Here is a 20,312-nt window from a genome sequence, read left to right on the forward strand (position 1 = left end):
TCACGGTAGCTTTGACAAATAATTAAGTGAGAGTCCTTCTCACTGACATCCTAAGCAGTGAGAGGGGAAGAAAGTACTGGGAGTCTAAGCAGACCTTTGGCTACGAAATATACCTAGATATTGTCTCCCGAAATTCTCTAGGACCTTGTATCTAAAGCTTCAGTTTGTAACACTACCCTTGGTAGACCTATGGCACAAATGGAACTGTGATCACTCCAACAAATGTCCTATGTGTGAAAACGAGATCGAAAAATGTAATGCACTTTCTGTTTATATTTATTTCAATAAGAAAGATAAAAGAAGCTTGAGCACTACGCACTAATTCAAGGGATGAACTGGCAGCGCTTTCGGTTGTGAACTATTTGACAAATACCTGGGAGGGGGGGGTCAGATCGCGTTTTATTGCTTATAATCACAAGGAGTGCTAACTGAGAGTTTCATTCGCGCACAGGTCTCTCCTGCATTTGAGAAAATAAGGGTGCCACGCATCTGTTTTTATTATACATTTTTTATTATTCTTTGTATATTTTTGTGATCTTAAGAATGAAGCGACGCACCCTATGAGTAGGCACTTGATTACGTTTTAAATTTCTGATATTTTATGATTCTTTTGAATTGTCACATATTATGTAATTTGTTGTGATGGTGCACCAAGGATTCTTTTTGCCAGCCATTGTAATTTAAAATGTGTTTTACTGTTGTAATTGTTTTGTTTTTAAAAGGAATATGAAAGTCTGATACTGCACTTGGAAATCAGACTGGTGTATGAAACATGGAATTTACAAAAGAAATGCAATTGAAACTTCATCAGCAGGCCAAAGTGTGCATGCAATTAGCAGTCACCACACTGGTGTCCACTGCACCAAGGTTTTACGGTTCTTTTCTGTATTCATAGCCACCCTAATGCACCCTTGCACCAGCATTGCAACTGGATGCTTGTGTCCTTGAAGCCCGCAGGGGACTGCCACCTTTGGCCCGCCAGATGTTTTGGACTGCAATTCCCATCACCTCTATCCAGCATAGTTGATGCTGAGAGATCACTGGAGCCATAGTCCAAAACATCTGGAGTACCTCAGGTTGCAGACCCCCGATGTAGCGAGTTACTTTGGGACCCATGGAAGCGGCTGAGATTGAGGCAAGCAGTAGCAGCTAGCAGGATAATAGCTTCCCAGAGATAGGCCTGATGACTATCGGTCCTGCCCGATGGGTTTTCTTTTGATGATACGACAGTGATGTAATTCTTGACATTCTTCAACTACACATGCAAGACTCGTTCTGGTTAGGTTGTCTTTCTACCCCTCGTAACACTCGTTCTTCTTTCTCGTAGGTGTCCTGCTGGTATTCGCACTGACGGAAGAACAGATATTTGCAGTTCAAGAAAAATCACCCAGTTCACCATCCCAAGACCTCCTGGAAGACATGGTTATAAACCCAACCATGATGGTGCCATGGTACGCTGGGCAACCTCTCAACAATCCCTTCAAATCTGCCACAGTGGCCATGGTGAGCTCCACCAGTGCCACAAAAGAAGCTGCTCCTTTCCATGAGTTCCAGGAAGCAAACGAGGATGATTATAACGGTGATAAACAAATGGCGGATCTATATAATCAGAGCGTTCGACTCCCGGGAATGATTCGCTACAAAGATGAAGAAGTTCAACAGCTACAAGTGCATGTCCAAGATTCGACAGAGCCGCACCCAGTGAAGAACCGCCATTCCCCATTTCAGCCAAGAGCCACATTGGTAAACCATCCATTCCCATCTCAAACTGAAACTTTGACTCTTGGGGACAGGACTTCTCCAGCATTGCCAACTAACGCAAACTCTTACCTACCTGACATCTTGCACAGCCTTAGAAGAGCAAAGCCGTCAAGTGGGAAAGAGGGAACCGGGCAAAGGCAAGCACATGCTGCAGGCAGTACGCCATCAGTGACTGATACGGCAACAGACTCTGTGCCTTTTCAACCCACCTCATGGGACAACGTGAACCAAAATGACTCCCTGCTGGGTTCAAAGAAAGGGAGGCGCAAATCCTTCTTGGAAAGTTCAGGAACTGCAGCAGCCCCCTCTTCCCTCACTTCCTGGCCTGCGAACAGTCCTCTGCCTCCAGTGGAAGCTACCAGTAGGACGCTCATGACCGTATACACCCCCGTCAGTACAACCTTAGGGGGTAGTGTTCTCCCTGAAGATCCAACCGCCTGGGCATCCAGTTCCGTATCCACTGCTGGATCATCTGCAACTGGGAATTTCCTGAACAGGCAGGTGCCTGCTGGGACATGGAAGCCTGGCATGCCGGGCAACATCTCACACGCCACGGAAGGGGACACGCCCCAGCACAGAGCCACAATCTGCCTCAGCAAAGTGGACATTGCCTGGATCATTTTAGCCATCAGCGTGCCAATATCCTCGTGTTGTAAGTAATGCTTCTCTATTTCATATTGAAAAGCATGCAAGCTTTTGGTTATGTTATGTTAAAGGTTCTTATACCGCACACTGTTGCCACCTGTGTGGTCTCTTGGTGCTCTGGCGGGTCTGTAATGCAAGGAGGGCGGCGGGTTTGTTAGTGGAATTGAGCGGGAAAAAGAGCAAGAGAGCGGAGATGTGCTGTTGGCAGCTTCAGTTCGGATAGACTGGTCATGGAGCGTAGGTGTGTTTTTCGGTTGGTGGCTGCCTTATGATGTTGGCCGAGACTATGTGTGTTTTTTTTGTTGTTGTAGTGTTGTGAAGTATGTGTGGTTTGTGGTGCTGTAGATGTATGCTTGTGTTTTTAGTACGGTTTGTTAATGGCAGTACATTTCCTATGCAGGATGTGAAAGACGACTATCTCACACAACAGGGGAAAAGGCAAAATATCACGATCTCATACTAGCTGTGAAAAGAGATTACCTCACACGATTGGGGTAAATGCACAATTTGACTACCTCAAAGAGTTTGGGAAAGTGGGTTGAAAGCGAGATATGGCTGACTAAGATAAATGGGCTAAATGCGAGATATGGCCAACTAGCACAATTGCGCTAAATGCGAGATGTAGCTGAGTAACACAATTGGGCTAAATGCCAGATATGGCTAAGACAATTGGGCTAAATGCGAGATATGGCTGGCTAACACAATTTGTGCACAAATCCTAACCACAAATCAATATTCAGTTGTTTAGAAAGATTTGTGCAGATCCATCAAATTGCACCAAACTTATAAGCTATCGCCATCCCTGTAATGACATGGCACTAAGCCCACGCTTCTTATCCAAGGATATGTCTTTCTTAGGGGGTGTAGGCTGCCAGACCATACAGGATATATCTAACTTCACACAGGTTTCTTTTTTTAATTTTACCTCGAGGAAGAGAGAGAGAGGGTGAGACCTCATTTTGAATACTCTATTTTTGTATTTAATAATTTTTTTCTGTAGCAAAAAACGTTGCCTTACAAAATTCCTAGCAATGTTGACAGTCCATTGCAATTGTTAAAACATTTTAATGATATCTGAGGCGTTGATTAATAAACAATTCACTGTACTATGGACCCGACCTCAGCCTGCAAGTTTAAAAAAAATGTACATGTCTTTTGTTCTGATGTCAGGAGTGTGGAGAGGAACCTCCAAAATTCACTCTTTATGATTCTGACATTTCAATGCTACATGGCAACTGTTTCTCCACAGCAACATCAATACGTGCTTTCTGTGGCATTCCAACACACTCCCTAACAGCAATTGCCCAGACTAGTCAAGATCTTCCTAGGCATAAAAACATACAGGATACAGGAGATCAGGAGGAATCCCACAATCCTATCTCTTTCCTGTGACCAGGTGGCGTTTAAAGACCCACTAGTTGCTGATGACGTGTATGTATCTGACTGAGAGAGAAGATACGTCACGAGGTTGAGTACGTTATCAATCGCTTCTCCCCTGGCTGGTCTGGAAGACTTCTGGCAAAATTAAGCTACCCCTGCAAACATTGGCACCCTTTATGATACTCTCCACTAACGTCACATATGACCTTTTTTATGGAATTTAACCCTGCGATTACTATTCATCGTCAATAAGAAACCCAGACCAGCAAGGAAGAGGCTTCACCTTACCCAAACAAGAGGGCATGATTGCCTCCTCTCCCTGCCCGAAGTATTCAGATATTGCAATCCAGCTCAATTGGACATGTTTCGAAGAGTGGACCAACTTCCACTCGAAAGGTAGAGAAGCAGGCTATCAGTAGGTCGAAACCATACAGTTTTTCGAATTATCTGGGTCATATGGTGGGATGAGCAAATTAATATAGGACTGCTGGGGAGGCCATCTTTTTTTGCTTCCATGTTGAATTGGGACAGCTACACAACTGATGCAGTAAGGGTCTGATGATGGGCCGAAAAGCGTGCACGAGCTGCTCGGGGAAGGAAAATGGAAAGGGTTTGAAGACATGGCGGTTTTACCGGTGGCCGACTTGTTCAAGATATTCTCATAAATGAGAGTTCAAGAAACCACAATTTTTCATTCAGAGTTTAATTCATTTTTAAAGCAGCGCAGAACCCTCATCAATCATAAAAACACCTGCCGAATAAAATTCAAGATCAATGACGTCAGAATCCGACTTGTGCAATAATAAAACAGCACAGACAAATCAAAGTTGTAATTTGACGTTCATGTTGACACAGTTCACTCCACATGGGACAGTGAGGGCCTCAGTGTTTGCGCTCAGTGCCGAGACCCAGACGCAAGCAGTCCCACCGAAGGCAAATGGAGTATCCACCGAGGGAACCTGTGGGAGAGTCCAAGTAGGGTCATCATGACCACAGGTTAGACACCTCCAGAACAGGGCTGTCACAAGGAGCCAGCTATGCATTCTATTGCCATTGAATCGAAACTCAACCCTAGACCCCTCAGCAGGGAAACCTGATGGCTTTGAACGATTCCAGGAACCATACTTGATAAGCAACGGGAAGAGAAACAGAGAGGTCTTGCCCACTTTCAGAAGAATACCAGCACCTACGAAAAGATGCAATATCTAAAATTAAGACATGCCTCATCACCACAGATACGCAGAAAAAAACTAAAAGTCCTGACATGGTACTGGTTAAGTTCTGCAATGCAACATTTCCCCGGAATCTCTCCACTCATTCAACAAACCCGAACATATCTTGTCTATATTTTGCCCCAGACGCTGAGGAAATGTAGCTGATTATCACCATATGTGTGGGAGATTCCGATAAGTCAGAATTGCTTAGTTGGGTAAGAGACTTGGGGGAGAGTTTGCCTCCGAATCCACAAGTAATCTTTTTTGGCATCCCTCCCAAGAACTATGCCAATGGCCCCCTACACAGGACGATTAGGCAACACTAGGTGAGAAGAGACTAGTGTTGGCTCGAAACTTAAAGAGCTCTCTCCCACCCAGGAAAATCTGACATTTTGGACTGGAAGGTGGGTGATGAGTGTGCTTAAACTAGGAACGCTTACATGATCATTTGGAATCCTTTTTCAAGTTCTCTCAGCAATCTTTTTACAAAACATAGTTTATCAAAAATATGTCAGAGGTGACATCATACTACGTGGCAAATAATGAAAACGCTACTAAGGGTCGGATTGGCTCAAGGGGAACATCTAAGTATATTTTCTATAGGAACTAGGATTGTGATTGGCTGCCCACTGTCAGGTGGACAACTTATGCCTGCCTACCTCTAAAACATGTCATCTTCATAAATGTTAGATACACGGTTTCTCATTGGTTTTCAAAGTATAAGGTCCATCGTTATATGGCCCACTAAAATTGATTGGCACGCTTGTCCCATGTCTGTAACATTTGGTTCACTTAGCAGCACGTAAGCCCAGACCCAAGTGCAAGGAGATGGAGCATGACACTACCTTCCCACCCAATTAGCCCAGCATCTCTCATCGCCCATGCCTTCTGCCATGAAGATTGTCTTTGAACTTGGCGTTGCAAAAGTATCCTTCTCGTCAGAATTCATGGGAGTGAGGGCACTCAATATCGTGTTCTGGGACTCCAAGTCCAAACTCTATTTTCATCCTTGGCTCACGTGACAGGAGAGCACGATTTGGTCCATTTTGCAGGTTTTTAAATGTCTTAAATGAATTAAACGTGACACTCTTGATGTTCTTTCTTTGCACCTTAACAAAGGATGATTCATCCTTAGTACGTTCGCTCCTTTCCAGAATAGATAGCCGACCTTGGCTGCTTCGGTCTTGACTCCAGGCCAGACAACCTTGCCATGCAGCGCCACGATTCAGCTTATTCTTGCTGCAACACAGTTTTCCCTTTCCTCTTCATGAGTCCTGGCTTACTAAATTCATGATACCGATGTCCAGCTTCTATACAATGGCGGCTTTGCCTGCATTCTATTAACTATGTATAGCCAGCTTCTATGATGACTTAGTCTACTTGCGTTTCAGCGTCTTTACAATTGTTGAACGGTTGATTCTCTGCAGCACTCCGTACATGTGTCATCTTCTTCGTATTTAAAAGTTCACTTGATTCTTTACTTCGTCATTAGTTTCTGGAGGATCTATACATTCTCTTTAGACAGTATCTTGGGACGTCATATATGTCTCTTGTGACATCACTAGCTTCTTCCTTTGCTCTTTTTCACATACCTTCAGGGAGTTCCTTTCCTAGGTTGTCATTGCTTCGGCGATACATTCGGTACGGTTGTCTCAATGGGTTATCTTCTTTCGAAACACGCTGTGGTATTGGCACAACTGCTGGTGTCAAAACCGACACGATCTCAGGCCTCCAACATATGGGTGGTAGAGGAGCAGGGTTTCCTACACAAGCATGCAGCTGTTCCTTTACACCTTACTCAAAGAAGATGTTTCTGGTACATTGACAGCCTCTATTGCTTCTTGGTCAGGGTTGTAAGGCAGAACGGGGATAGGAGAAGTGGTGCTCAGAGCCATTAGATGACAATGCAGAAGCAAAGTGATGGGGCATACATTTATTTTGATAGATGGACATTGTGACCATATAAGGGATAGGCAGAACATATGGTGCATTGTGTTGGAGTGAGAGGTGCTAAAAAAAGATGTCTGTACCACATGCGCCTTCTATACTGTGGGCCTCATCAGGAGTCTGGCGGTATCCCAACAGTAATAGTGGCGAAAATGGGTGGTGAGGGGACATTTTTACCTCTGACAAAAAGCTGGAGGTAAAACTCCCACTTACCGGCTGTCTCATGATTGGGCGAACACTTAAGTGTGGCAGTAATAGTGTTCCCGCCGCACACTGGCTTAACGGGGGCCCCTGCAGGCCTGCAGTGTGGGGGGGCCCGCAAATGTCCTGGGAGAGGGCCCCTGAGACAAAAAACTTTAAAAAGTGCAAAAAAAAAATTTAAAACAGAAAAAATAAATAGTTTCTTTTGGAAGTCACTCTGCCTTCATAAATACATTATTTCTGGTTCACTATAACAGAAATCATTTCTTAATTAAGATTGACTAGAAAAAGATACTATTTCTTTATGAAGTATGAAGGCTCCCCCACCCCATGACATGGAAGCCAACAGGCTGGAGGCCTCCATGTCATGGGGTCGGGGGAGTCCTATGACTTCAAAAAGAAGTAGTTTCTGTTTGAAGTTACTCCACCTTCATAAAGAATGTTTTTCTGTTCTGGATCGGTCCTTTAACGGATATCGTTTCTTTATGAAGTCAGAGTGACTTAAAAAAGAAACCATTCCTTTTTGAAGTAATGCGTCTCCCCTTCACCCCATGACACAGAGGCTTCCAGGTCCTCTGCAGATGACAAGAATTCTTGGCTGCTGCAGGGAGCTGAAGGACTTGTTCCCTGGACCAACGGATTAAATGTAAGAAAATGTTTTTTCTTTAAATTTGTGTGCGTGCATGTAAGTGTGTGTATATATGTATATAATGTAATGTGCATTAATGAGTGAGTGGATGACGTGGCCTGGGTATTCCTGTGTGAGTGTATGGTGAAAAGGTGCACACTTAAATGTATGTGTGGCTGCCTGGGTGTCGCCTGTACAATTAAAAAAGGGTGTACACTTAAATGTTTGGGTGGATGGTTGTGCATGTGTGTGTGTGTGTGTGTGTGTGTGTGTGTGTGTGTATGTGTATGGTGAATGGTGTGTGTGCTTGTGTTAAGGAGCTCAACAAAACCTACATTTCGGAGGGGGGGCTAACCCTTCAAATGTTGGGAGAGGTGCTAACTTACCGGCCGGTGGGGGAGGGGAATACTAATTTGTGTGGAGGCATCTAACTTCTTTACACATTCTAATGAGACTATTCTAGTGCAGCGTCAATGTTACAAGCAGTTACCTCTCTCCTTTAAGTCTGAAAGCACCCACTTATGGACTGCTGTGAGAATGAGCTGTCTCCTGTCCAATCTCTACCCTTCCAATCACTACCCCGGCATGCAAGTACTAAACCCACAACACGATTTCAACTGCCTAAAAACTAACAGTGAAATGCTTTACGTTAGTAATTGCCGAGCCTTTGTTAGTGGTGAAACACAGGCGCCGTTTAACATATGTGTCCTGTTCTGTCCGGCAACGGCTTTGTAGGTTAGCCAGGTGAAGTCAACATAGCCCAAAGTTTCTGGGGGTGGGGAGAGGACTGAAGACCAGTCAGATCAATGGTGTTGTGCCACTGCTTGTGTTTAATGCCATGATTACTGATTGGTAATCTTCATTACTCATAGCCCCATTCTTCCTCGCCCCAGTACTTGTGTATAAGTCACTTTAGCTCATACACAAGTTCTGGGATGAGGTAGGGGGACATGGAGGTAATGCCTGGAGTAGTTAATTATAATTTACATTAATCCTAGCCCCACTCTTCCTTGTCCAAGTACTTACCTATGAGGCATGGTGCCTCATACGTCAGCACTGGGACAAGGAAGTGGGACGTGGAAGTAATTCTGGTCCGATGTGCCGATTTTGAGGGTTGGAGGGAGAGGGGATCTGTGGGGGGTTGGGATTGTGCGGTAAATCGTAATGGTAATCCATCTCCAGGCTAAGCAGGTTATATGTCGTATTAGTGGCTAGAGAGGCCTTTTGGTGCAGCCAGTCTAGTAATTTCTTAGTTTGGCTTGACTTTATTTAACTGGTCATCTCTGATAAAGCAGTCCTGCTAAGTGTCATTACCTGGCTAGACTAGCATTTGGGTACTGCCAGTCTAGCCGTTTCTTACTGTGGAATTGTATATTTTTCTGGCATCTGTGATAAAACAACCATGATAAGGGTTATGATATGATATGGAAAGGCATTTATAACGCGCCTATACGCAAGTTTTTCAAGGCGCGATGAGGCAAGGAGGGGGACAGTGGGAAGGCGGAGACAACGATCCTACTAGGTCAGGTGACATTCAGATTGTGCAAGTGCACGAGACTGGGAGGGAGTGCGGGGGGGAAAGGGGGTGCAGTGCAGTACATAGGATAACAGTAATAAATAAGACATTAATAGAAGTGCAGCCAGCTGGTGGCAAGTGCAAGGGTAAGTGCAGACATCAGTTGTCAAGTGCTAGTAGGGGCTGTAGGGATACATAAACAGTCCTGAGTGCAGGGATTGCCGGAAGGGCAGTGCAGGTGTGCAGTTGGTGGGGGGACCTGGGCCCAAAATCAGAGGGTTGCCAGGGTTATTGCTTCGACTGGCATTTTGGTGAAACCAGTCTAGGTATGACTAAATATGGCTTGGAAGCCTGCAGCCAGTAGGACATGTTTTCATTGTGGCATGGCATTTTTAGCAAAGCATTACATTAATTAAAACATGAATGTTCCTGTGCATTGTTGGTGACTTGCATGGACTGGATTTGTGGACTGGTCTTACGCTACAAAACAATTGCAAACGCTGTGACTTTTTAGCCAATTTTTCTCAGAAAGTGTGCTGTATAATGCATTATTAAAACACACATATATATATATATATATATATATATATATATATATATATATATATATATATATATATATGTATGCTTCTCCTATTACATTGCGCAGCGTACCTCTGAAGCAGCACGTGTGTGCGTATTGCGCAAGCGTGGTAACCTAGGCCAGCCCAGAGTGTGGCGCTACCCGTGATATTTGTTGCCAACCTGTGGGGGCCTCAGCAAGGCTCGCAGGGGGGCCCCCACATTTTGTGTTATGCCACTGCCTCCGCATTTAAGCGCTAAGGCCCAACTCATGATGAGGCCCAGTATTGTGTCTTGCCTTGCATTTTTCCATCAATAAGTGGTATGTAGTTTAAAAGAAAATAGCATTTTAAAAAGGGCACTTAGTCTGGTAAAAAAGGCTGCTGGAAGATTAAGTATGGAAATATTGACTTGGACATGCACTTCACATGTCTGTGAAGTGAATGGCCTTACATATGTAGAATGAGGCACACTGACCCCCTGATCCCTGTCACAGGTGGTATACAGGGAGCTGATCCAGAGGATGTGTGGAGGAGGGGAGTGATGCTGAAGGCTGTCTCTGGGTTTCAGACGAATTCTCCTCGTTAATGTGATTGACCTCTGCATACCGGGCTCACTGGACCTCCAACCTACCCACCCACCATCATGGGTGCTCTGAGGGTGTTGCCATGTGAGAATGACTCGTCCTCATCATTCCAGTAGGCCATCCTGCAGGCGTCAGAGCAGCTCTGAAAGAGGTGCAGGAACCACCTGGGGAAGAAGAAGCCAGAACTCATGGCCCTCCATCACCTCTCATCGGATTGTCGTCGGCCTCAAGCAGGGACATGATGATAGCCAGAATCCAGGCCATGGAGGATGGGCGAATGGGAGCCACTGTGCGGAGGCCGTCTGCCTGCCTGTCCATGTACACAGCAAACACGTCGGCGGAGGAGGTGTTACAAGGAGTGCTTGAATTACACCAAGAGGCTGTAGAGGCACTTCAGGAGAATGCAGAGGCACGGAGAGAGAATACAGAGGCACATCCGGAGAATGCTGGGACATGGATAGAGAATGCAGAAGCACATCCGGAGAATGCTGAGGTACGGATAGAGAATGCCGGGGTACATCCGGAGAATGCAGAGGCACAGATAGAGAATGCTGGGGCACATCCGGAGAATGCTGAGGCACGGAGAGAGAATGCAGAGGCAGAGAGAGAGTATGCAGAGGCACATCCAGAGAATGCTGAGGCACAGATAGAGAATGCTGAGCCACGGACAGAATAATAATAATTTGTTTTTTATATAGCGCTTTAATCTAAAGTGCCTTACATAGGACATATTTACATACGACACTATTGTTACGCAATTGAACATGGTACTCATTTATGGACCTCGGAAGGATGAACGGCTGAGTTGGCTTTGTTGGGATTTGAACCTGCGACCTTCAGATCACACACAGATCCCAGCAACGAGCGTTTAATCCACTGAGCCGTCTTACAAAATGCCTCCACACACCAGGAAGCTGTCGTGGCTCATTAGCTGACCCAGAAATATGGCAGGTTATCCTTTAAGTAGGCCCTTATTCTCAAGGTAACAGCTCTGACAGTCCCCCAGTGACCTCAACAAGCCCAAATAGGAGTGAGTGCCCCCAAACTGTCCCTGTCCACGCAAATGGATACTGCCTTCATGGAGCATCATTTGACACATGTGGCTATGGCAGGAGTCAGCAACCTGTGGCTCTCCGAACGTTTTGAACTACAAGTCCCATGAGCCCTTAGCGTTAACTCTGCTGACTAGAACCGAGGGGAAGTGAAGTTCAACACATCTGGACAGCCAAACCTTGCAGACCCCTGCACTGTTTGCCTCCTTGAACATCTGGAGCAGTCCGTCCATCGCTAGACTGTAGAAGTAGGAAAAAAAGAATGTAAAGATTTGATGGTATTGGTCTAGGAATGAGTGAAAAGATGTGGCATAGCCAGACTTACTCGCCGGCGAGGGGCTGCACCATGTTCACGTGAGCCCAGAGCAAAGGTTCCCATAAGTTAAGAGATATATGTTTATTTAATTGGATTTTTTACTTTTACACACACCCATGAATTTTTACAGGCTATCTTTGTTGCTTTAGAAATGATTGATGTTAGTTTTATCCAGCTAAGGATAAAAGGCAGAAAGGACCCTAACTGAAGTCGAGAAAAATGCATTCAGGTCCCACAAAGATCTCTCGTCATATATAATCGAACCTGGCCCCGGCAAAATGCATGAAGGTTCCTCAAAGATCTCTCGTCCTCTATATGCGACCCTGACGCCAGCAAAATGCAAGAAGGTTCCACAAAGATCTCCGATCATTAATATTCGAACCTGGACCCAGCGAAATGCAAGAGGGTTCCACAAAGATCTCCCATCATTAATATGCGAACCTGGACCCAGCGAAATGCATGAAGGTTCCTCAAAGATCTCACATCCTCTATATGCGACCCTGACCCCAGCAAAATGCAAGAGGGTTCCACAAAGATCTCCCATCATTAATATGCAAACCTGGACCCAGCGAAATGCATGAAGGTTTCTCAAAGATCTCTCATCCTCTATATGCGACCCTGACCCCAGCAAAATGCAAGAGGGTCCATAAAGATCTCCCATCATTAATATGCGAACCTGGACCCAGCGAAATGCATGAAGGTTCCTCAAAGATCTCTCGTCCTCTATATGCGACCCTGACCCCAGCAAAATGCATGAAGGTTCTTCAAGGATCTCCCGTCATTAATATGCGAATCTGGAACCCAGCGAAATGCAGGAAGGTCCCACAAAGATCTCTCGCTATCTATATGCAAACCTGACCACAGCAAAATGCATGAAGGTTCTACAAAGATCCCTCTAAATGCAAACCTGGCCCCAGCAAAATGCATGAAGGTTCCACAAATATCTCTCGCCATCTATATGCAAACCTGGCCCCAGCAAAATGCATGAAGGTTCCACAAAGAGCTCTCGTCATCTATATGCGAACCTGGACCCAGCAAAATGCATGAAGGTTCCGCAAAGATCTCTCGTCATCTATATGCGAACCTGGCCCCAGCAAAATGCATGAAGGTTCCACAAAGATCTCTCGTCATCTATATGAGAACCTGGCCCCAGCAAAATGCATGAAAGTTCCACAAATATCTCTCGCCATCTATATGGGAACCTGGCTCCAGCAAAATGCATGAAGGTTCCACAAATATCTCTCGCCATCTATATGGGAACCTGGCCCCAGCAAAATGCAAGAAGGGTCCACAAAGATCTCTCGCTATCTATATACAAATTTGACCCCAGCAAAATGCATGAAGGTTCCACAAAGATATCTCGTCATCTATATGAGAACCTGGCCCCAGCAAAATGCATGAAAGTTCCACAAATATCTCTCGCCATCTATATGGGAACCTGGCTCCAGCAAAATGCATGAAGGTTCCACAAATATCTCTCGCCATCTATATGGGAACCTGGCCCCAGCAAAATGCAAGAAGGGTCCACAAAGATCTCTCGCTATCTATATACAAACCTGGCCCCAGCAAAATGCATGAAGGTTCCACAAATATCTCTCGCCATCTATATGCGAACCTGGCCCCAGCAAAATGCATGAAGGTTCCACAAAGATCTCTCGTCCTCTATATGCGACCTTGACCCAAGCAAAATGCAAGAAGGTTCCACAAAGATCTCCCGTCATTAATATGCAAACCTAGCCCCAGCAAAATGCATGAAGGTTCCACAAAGATCTCTCGTCATCTATATGCGAACCTGGCCCCAGCAAAATGCATGAAGGTTCCACAAAGAGCTCTCGTCATCTATATGCGAACCTGGCCCCAACAAAATGCATGAAGGTTCCACAAAGATCTCTCGTCCTCTGTATGCGACCCTGACCCCAGCAAAATGCAAGAAGGTTCCACAAAGATCTCCCGTCATTAATATGCGAACCTGGCCCCAGCAAAATGCATGAAGGTTCCACAAAGAGCTCTCGTCATCTATATGCGAACCTGGCCCCAGCAAAATGCATGAAGGTTTCACAAAGATCTCTCGTCATCTATATGCGAACCTGGCCCCAGCAAAATGCATGAAGGTTCCACAAAGATCTCTCGTCATCTATATGAGAACCTGGCCCCAGCAAAATGCATGAAGGTTCCACAAAAATCTCTCATCATCTATATGCGAACCTGGCCCCAGCAAAATGCATGAAGGTTCCACAAAGATCTCTCGCCATCCATATGCGAACCTGGCCCCAGAAAAATGCATGAAGGTTCCACAAAGATCTCCCGTCATGTATATGCGAACCTGGACCCAGCAAAATACAGGAAGGTTCCACAATTATCTCTCGCCATCTATATGCTAACCTGGCCCGAGCAAAATGCATACAGGTTCCACAAAGATCCCTCTAAATGTGCACCTGGCCCCAGCAAAATGCATGAAGCTTCCACAAAGATCTCTCGCCATCTATATGCGAACCTGGCCCCAGCAAAATGCATGAAGGTTCCACAAAGATCTCTCATCCTCTATATGCAAACCTGGCCCCAGCAAAATGCATGAAGGTTCCACAAAGATCTCTCGTCCTCTATGTGCGAAACTGGCCCCAGCAAAATGCATGTAGGTTCCACAAAGATCTCTCATCCTCTATATGTGAACCTGACCCACCCCAGTGAAATGCATGAAGGTTCCACAAAGATCTCACGTCATCTATATGTGTACCTGGCTCCTGCAAAATGCATGAAGGTTCCACAAAGATCTCTCATCATCTATATGCGAACCTGGCCTCGCAAAATGCATGAAGGTTCCACAAAGATCTCTCATCATCTATATGCGAACCTGGCCCCAGCAAAATGCATGAAGGTTCCACAAAGATCTCTCGTTATCTATATGAGAACCTGGCCCCAGCAAAATGCATGAAGGTTCCACAAAAATCTCTCGTCATCTATATGCGAACCTGGCCTCAGCAAAATGCATGAAGGTTCCACAAAGATCTCTCGTCATCTATATGCGAACCTGGCCTCAGCAAAATGCATGAAGGTTCCACAAACATCTCCCGACATCTATATGCGAACCTGGACCCAGCGAAATGCAGGACGGTTCCACAAAGATCTCTTGCCATCTATATGCGAACCTGGCTCCAGCAAAATGCATGAAGGTCCCACAAAGATCCCTCTATATGCAAACCTGGCCCCAGAAAAATGCATGAAGGTTCCACAAAGATCTCTCACCATCTATATGCGAACCTGGCCCCAGCAAAATGCATGAAGGTTCCACAAAGACCTCTCGTTATCTATATGTGAACCTGGCTCCAGCAAAATGCATGAAGGTCCCACAAAGATCTCTCATCCTCTATATACGACCCTGAACCCAGCAAAATGCAAGAAGGCTCCACAAAGATCTCCCGTCATTAATATGCGAACCTGGACCCAGTGAAATGCATGAAGGTTCCACAAAGATCTCTCGTCCTCTATATGCGACCCTGACCCCAGCAAAATGCATGAAGGTTCTACAAAGATCTCCCGTCATTAATATGCGAACCTGGACCCAGCGAAATGCAGGAAGGTTCCACAAAGATCTCTCGCTATCTATATGCAAACCTGACCCCAGCAAAATGCATGAAGGGTCCACAAAGATCTCTCGATATCTATATACGATCCTGGCCCCAGCAAAATGCATGAAGGTTCCACAAAGATCTCTCATCCTCTATATGCAAACCTGGCCCCAGAAAAATGCATGAAGGTTCCACAAATATCTCTCGCCATCTGTATGCGAACCTGGCTCCAGCAAAATGCAGGAAGGTTCCACAAACATCTCTCAATATCTATATGCGAACCTGGCCCCAGCAAAATGCATGAAGGTTCCACAAAGATCTCTTGTCCTTTATATGCGACCCTGACCCCAGCAAAATGAAAGAAGGTTCCACAAAGATCTCCCGTCAGTAATATGCGAACCTGGCCCCAGCAAAATGCATGAAGGTTCCACAAAGATCTCTCAACATCTATATGCGAACCTGGCCCCAGCAAAATGCATGAAGGTTCCACAAAGACCTCTCGTTATCTATATGTAAACCTGGCCCCAGCAAAATGCATGAAGGTTCCACAAAGATCTCTCATCCTCTATATGCGAACCTGGCTCCAGCAAAATGCATGAAGGTTCCACAAAGATCTCTTGCCATCTATATGCAAACCTGGCTCCAGCAAAATTCATGAAGGTTCCACAAAGATCCCTCTATATGCAAACCTGGCCCCAGCAAAATGCATGAAGGTTCCACAAAGATCTCTCACCATCTATATGCGAACCTGGCCCCAGCAAAATGCATGAAGGTTCCACAAAGACCTCTCGTTATCTATATGTGAACCTGGCTCCAGCAAAATGCATGAAGGTTCCACAAAGATCTCTCGCCATCTATATGCGAACCTGGCCCCAGCAAAATGCATGAAGGTTCCACAAAGATCTCTCATCCTCTATATACGACCCTGACCCCAGCAAAATGCAAGAAGGCTCCACAAAGATCTCCCGTCATTAATATGCAAACCTGGACCCAGCGAAATGCATGAAGGTTCCACAAAGATCTCTCGTCCTCTATATGCGACCCTGACCCCAGCAAAATGCATGAAGGTTCTACAAAGATCCCTCTAAATGCGAACCTGGCCCTAGCAAAATGCATGAAGGGTCCACAAAGATCTCTCGATATATATACGATCCTGGCCCCAGCAAAATGCATGGCGGTTCCACAAAGATCTCTCATCCTCTATATGCAAACCTGGCCCCAGCAAAATGCATGAAGGTTCCACAAATATCTCTCGCCTTCTGTATGCGAACCTGGCTCCAGCAAAATGCAGGAAGGTTCCACAAACATCTCTCAATATCTATATGCGAACCTGGCCCCAGCAAAATGCATGAAGGTTTCACAAAGATCTCTCGTCCTCTATATGCAACCCTGACCCCAGCAAAATGCAAGAAGGTTCCACAAAGATCTCCCGTCAGTAATATGCGAACCTGGCCCCAGTAAAATGCATGAAGGTTCCACAAAGATCTCTCATCCTCTATATGCAAACCTGGCCCCAGCAAAATGCATGAAGGTTCCACAAATATCTCTCGCCATCTATAGGCGAACCTGGCTCCAGCAAAATGCAGGAAGGGTCCACAAACATCTCTCGCCATCTATATGCGAACCTGGCCCCAGCAAAATGCATGAAGGTTCCACAAAGATCTCTCGTCCTCTATATGCGACCCTGACCCCAGCAAAATGCAAGAAGGTTCCACAAAGATCTCCCGTCATTAATATGCGAACCTGGCCCCAGCAAAATGCATGAAGGGTTCACAAAGATCTCTCGTCATCTATATGCGAACCTGGCCCCAGCAAAATGCATGAAGGTTCCACAAAGATCTCTCGTCATCTATATGCGAACCTGGCCCCAACAAAATGCATGAAGGTTCCACAAAGTTCTCTCGTCCTCTATATGCGACCCTGACCCCAGCAAAATGCAAGAAGGTTCCACAAAGATCTCCTGTCATTAATATGCGAACCTGGCCCCAGCAAAATGCATGAAGGTTCCACAAAGAGCTCTCGTCATCTATATGCGAACCTGGCCCCAGCAAAATGCATGAAGGTTCCACAAAGATCTCTCGTCATCTATATGCGAACCTGGCCCCAGCAAAATGCATGAAGGTTCCACAAAGATCTCTCGTCATCTATATGAGAACCTGGCCCCAGCAAAATGCATGAAGGTTCCACAAAAATCTCTCATCATCTATATGCGAACCTGGCCCCAGCAAAATGCATGAAGGTTCCACAAAGATCTCTCGCCATCTATATGCGAACCTGGCCCCAGCAAAATGCATGAAGGTTCCACAAAGATCTCCCGTCATGTATATGCGAACCTGGACCCAGCAAAATACAGGAAGGTTCCACAATTATCTCTCGCCATCTATATGCTAACCTGGCCCGAGCAAAATGCATACAGGTTCCACAAAGATCCCTCTAAATGTGCACCTGGCCCCAGCAAAATGCATGAAGGTTCCACAAAGATCTCTCGCCATCTATATGCGAACCTGGCCCCAGCAAAATGCATGAAGGTTCCACAAAGATCTCTCATCCTCTATATGCAAACCTGGCCCCAGCAAAATGCATGAAGGTTCCACAAAGATCTCTCGTCCTCTATGTGCGAAACTGGCCCCAGCAAAATGCATGTAGGTTCCACAAAGATCTCTCATCCTCTATATGTGAACCTGACCCACCCCAGTGAAATGCATGAAGGTTCCACAAAGATCTCACGTCATCTATATGTGTACCTGGCTCCAGCAAAATGCATGAAGGTTCCACAAAGATCTCTCATCATCTATATGCGAACCTGGCCTCGCAAAATGCATGAAGGTTCCACAAAGATCTCTCGTCATCTATATGCGAACCTGGCCCCAGCAAAATGCATGAAGGTTCCACAAAGATCTCTCATCCTCTATATGCAAACCTGGCCCCAGCAAAATGCATGAAGGTTCCACAAAGATCTCTCGTCCTCTATGTGCGAAACTGGCCCCAGCAAAATGCATGTAGGTTCCACAAAGATCTCTCATCCTCTATATGTGAACCTGACCCACCCCAGTGAAATGCATGAAGGTTCCACAAAGATCTCACGTCATCTATATGTGTACCTGGCTCCAGCAAAATGCATGAAGGTTCCACAAAGATCTCTCGTTATCTATATGAGAACCTGGCCCCAGCAAAATGCATGAAGGTTCCACAAAGATCTCTCATTATCTATATGCGAACCTGGCCTCGCAAAATGCATGAAGGTTCCACAAAGATCTCTCATCATCTATATGCGAACCTGGCCCCTGCAAAATGCATGAAGGTTCCACAAAGATCTCTCGTTATCTATATGAGAACCTGGCCCCAGCAAAATGCATGAAGGTTCCACAAAAATCTCTCGTCATCTATATGCGAACCTGGCCTCAGCAAAATGCATGAAGGTTCCACAAAGATCTTTCGTCATCTATATGCAAACCTGGCCTCAGCAAAATGCATGAAGGTTCCACAAACATCTCCCGACATCTATATGCGAACCTGGACCCAGCGAAATGCAGGAAGGTTCCACAAAGATCTCTTGCCATCTATATGCGAACCTGGCTCCAGCAAAATGCATGAAGGTTCCACAAAGATCCCTCTATATGCGAACCTGGCCCCAGAAAAATGCATGAAGGTTCCACAAAGATCTCTCACCATCTATATGCGAACCTGGCCCCAGCAAAATGCATGAAGGTTCCACAAAGACCTCTCGTTATCTATATGTGAACCTGGCTCCAGCAAAATGCATGAAGGTTCCACAAAGATCTCTCGCCATCTATATGTGAACCTGGCCCCAGCAAAATGCATGAAGGTTCCACAAAGATCTCTCATCCTCTATATATGACCCTGAACCCAGCAAAATGCAAGAAGGCTCCACAAAGATCTCCCGTCATTAATATGCGAACCTGGACCCAGCGAAATGCATGTAGGTTCCACAAAGATCTCTCGTCCTCTATATGCGACCCTGACCCCAGCAAAATGCATGAAGGTTCTACAGATCTCCCATCATTAATATGCGAACCTGGACCCAGCGAAATGCAGGAAGGTTCCACAAAGATCTCTCGCTATCTATATGCAAACCTGACCCCAGCAAAATGCATGAAGGGTCCACAAAGATCTCTCGATATCTATATACGATCCTGGCCCCAGCAAAATGCATGAAGATTCCACAAAGATCTCTCATCCTCTATATGCAAACCTGGCCCCAGAAAAATGCATGAAGGTTCCACAAATATCTCTCGCCATCTGTATGCGAACCTGGCTCCAGCAAAATGCAGGAAGGTTCCACAAAGACCTCTCGTTATCTATATGTGAACCTGGCTCCAGCAAAATGCAGGAAGGGTCCACAAACATCTCTCGCCATCTATATGTGAACCTGGCCCCAGCAAAATGCATGAAGGTTCCACAAAGATCTCTCGTCCTCTATATGCGACCCTGACCCCAGCAAAATGCAAGAAGGTTCCACAAAGATCTCCCGTCATTAATATGCGAACCTGGCCCCAGCAAAATGCATGAAGGGTTCACAAAGATCTCTCGTCATCTATATGCGAACCTGGCCCCAGCAAAATGCATGAAGGTTCCATAAAGATCTCTCGTCATCTATATGCGAACCTGGCCCCAGCAAAATGCATGACGGTTCCACAAAGAGCTCTCGTCATCTATATGCGAACCTGGCCCCAACAAAATGCATGAAGGTTCCACAAAGTTCTCTCGTCCTCTATATGCGACCCTGACCCCAGCAAAATGCAAGAAGGTTCCACAAAGATCTCCTGTCATTAATATGCGAACCTGGCCCCAGCAAAATGCATGAAGGTTCCACAAAGAGCTCTCGTCATCTATATGCGAACCTGGCCCCAGCAAAATGCATGAAGGTTCCACAAAGATCTCTCGTCATCTATATGCGAACCTGGCCCCAGCAAAATGC

General features: G+C 45.7%; 1 protein-coding gene across 3 annotated transcripts in view; it reads left to right on the top strand.

Moving 5' to 3' along the window:
• The window catches only part of TMEM108 (transmembrane protein 108), a 1,101,397-nt gene that overhangs the window by 922,557 nt on the left and 158,528 nt on the right, over positions 1 to 20,312 (top strand). For all 3 annotated transcript variants that reach the window (XM_069648702.1, XM_069648703.1, XM_069648704.1), the window contains one exon: positions 1,328 to 2,413. In XM_069648702.1, the coding sequence (XP_069504803.1) occupies positions 1,328 to 2,413 (1,086 nt within the window). The remainder of the gene's footprint in view (positions 1 to 1,327; positions 2,414 to 20,312) is intronic.

This window comes from Ambystoma mexicanum, chromosome 2q (genome assembly GCF_040938575.1).
Source record: "Ambystoma mexicanum isolate Mex_15411 chromosome 2q, UKY_AmexF1_1, whole genome shotgun sequence".
Classification (NCBI taxonomy): Eukaryota; Metazoa; Chordata; class Amphibia; order Caudata; family Ambystomatidae; genus Ambystoma; species Ambystoma mexicanum.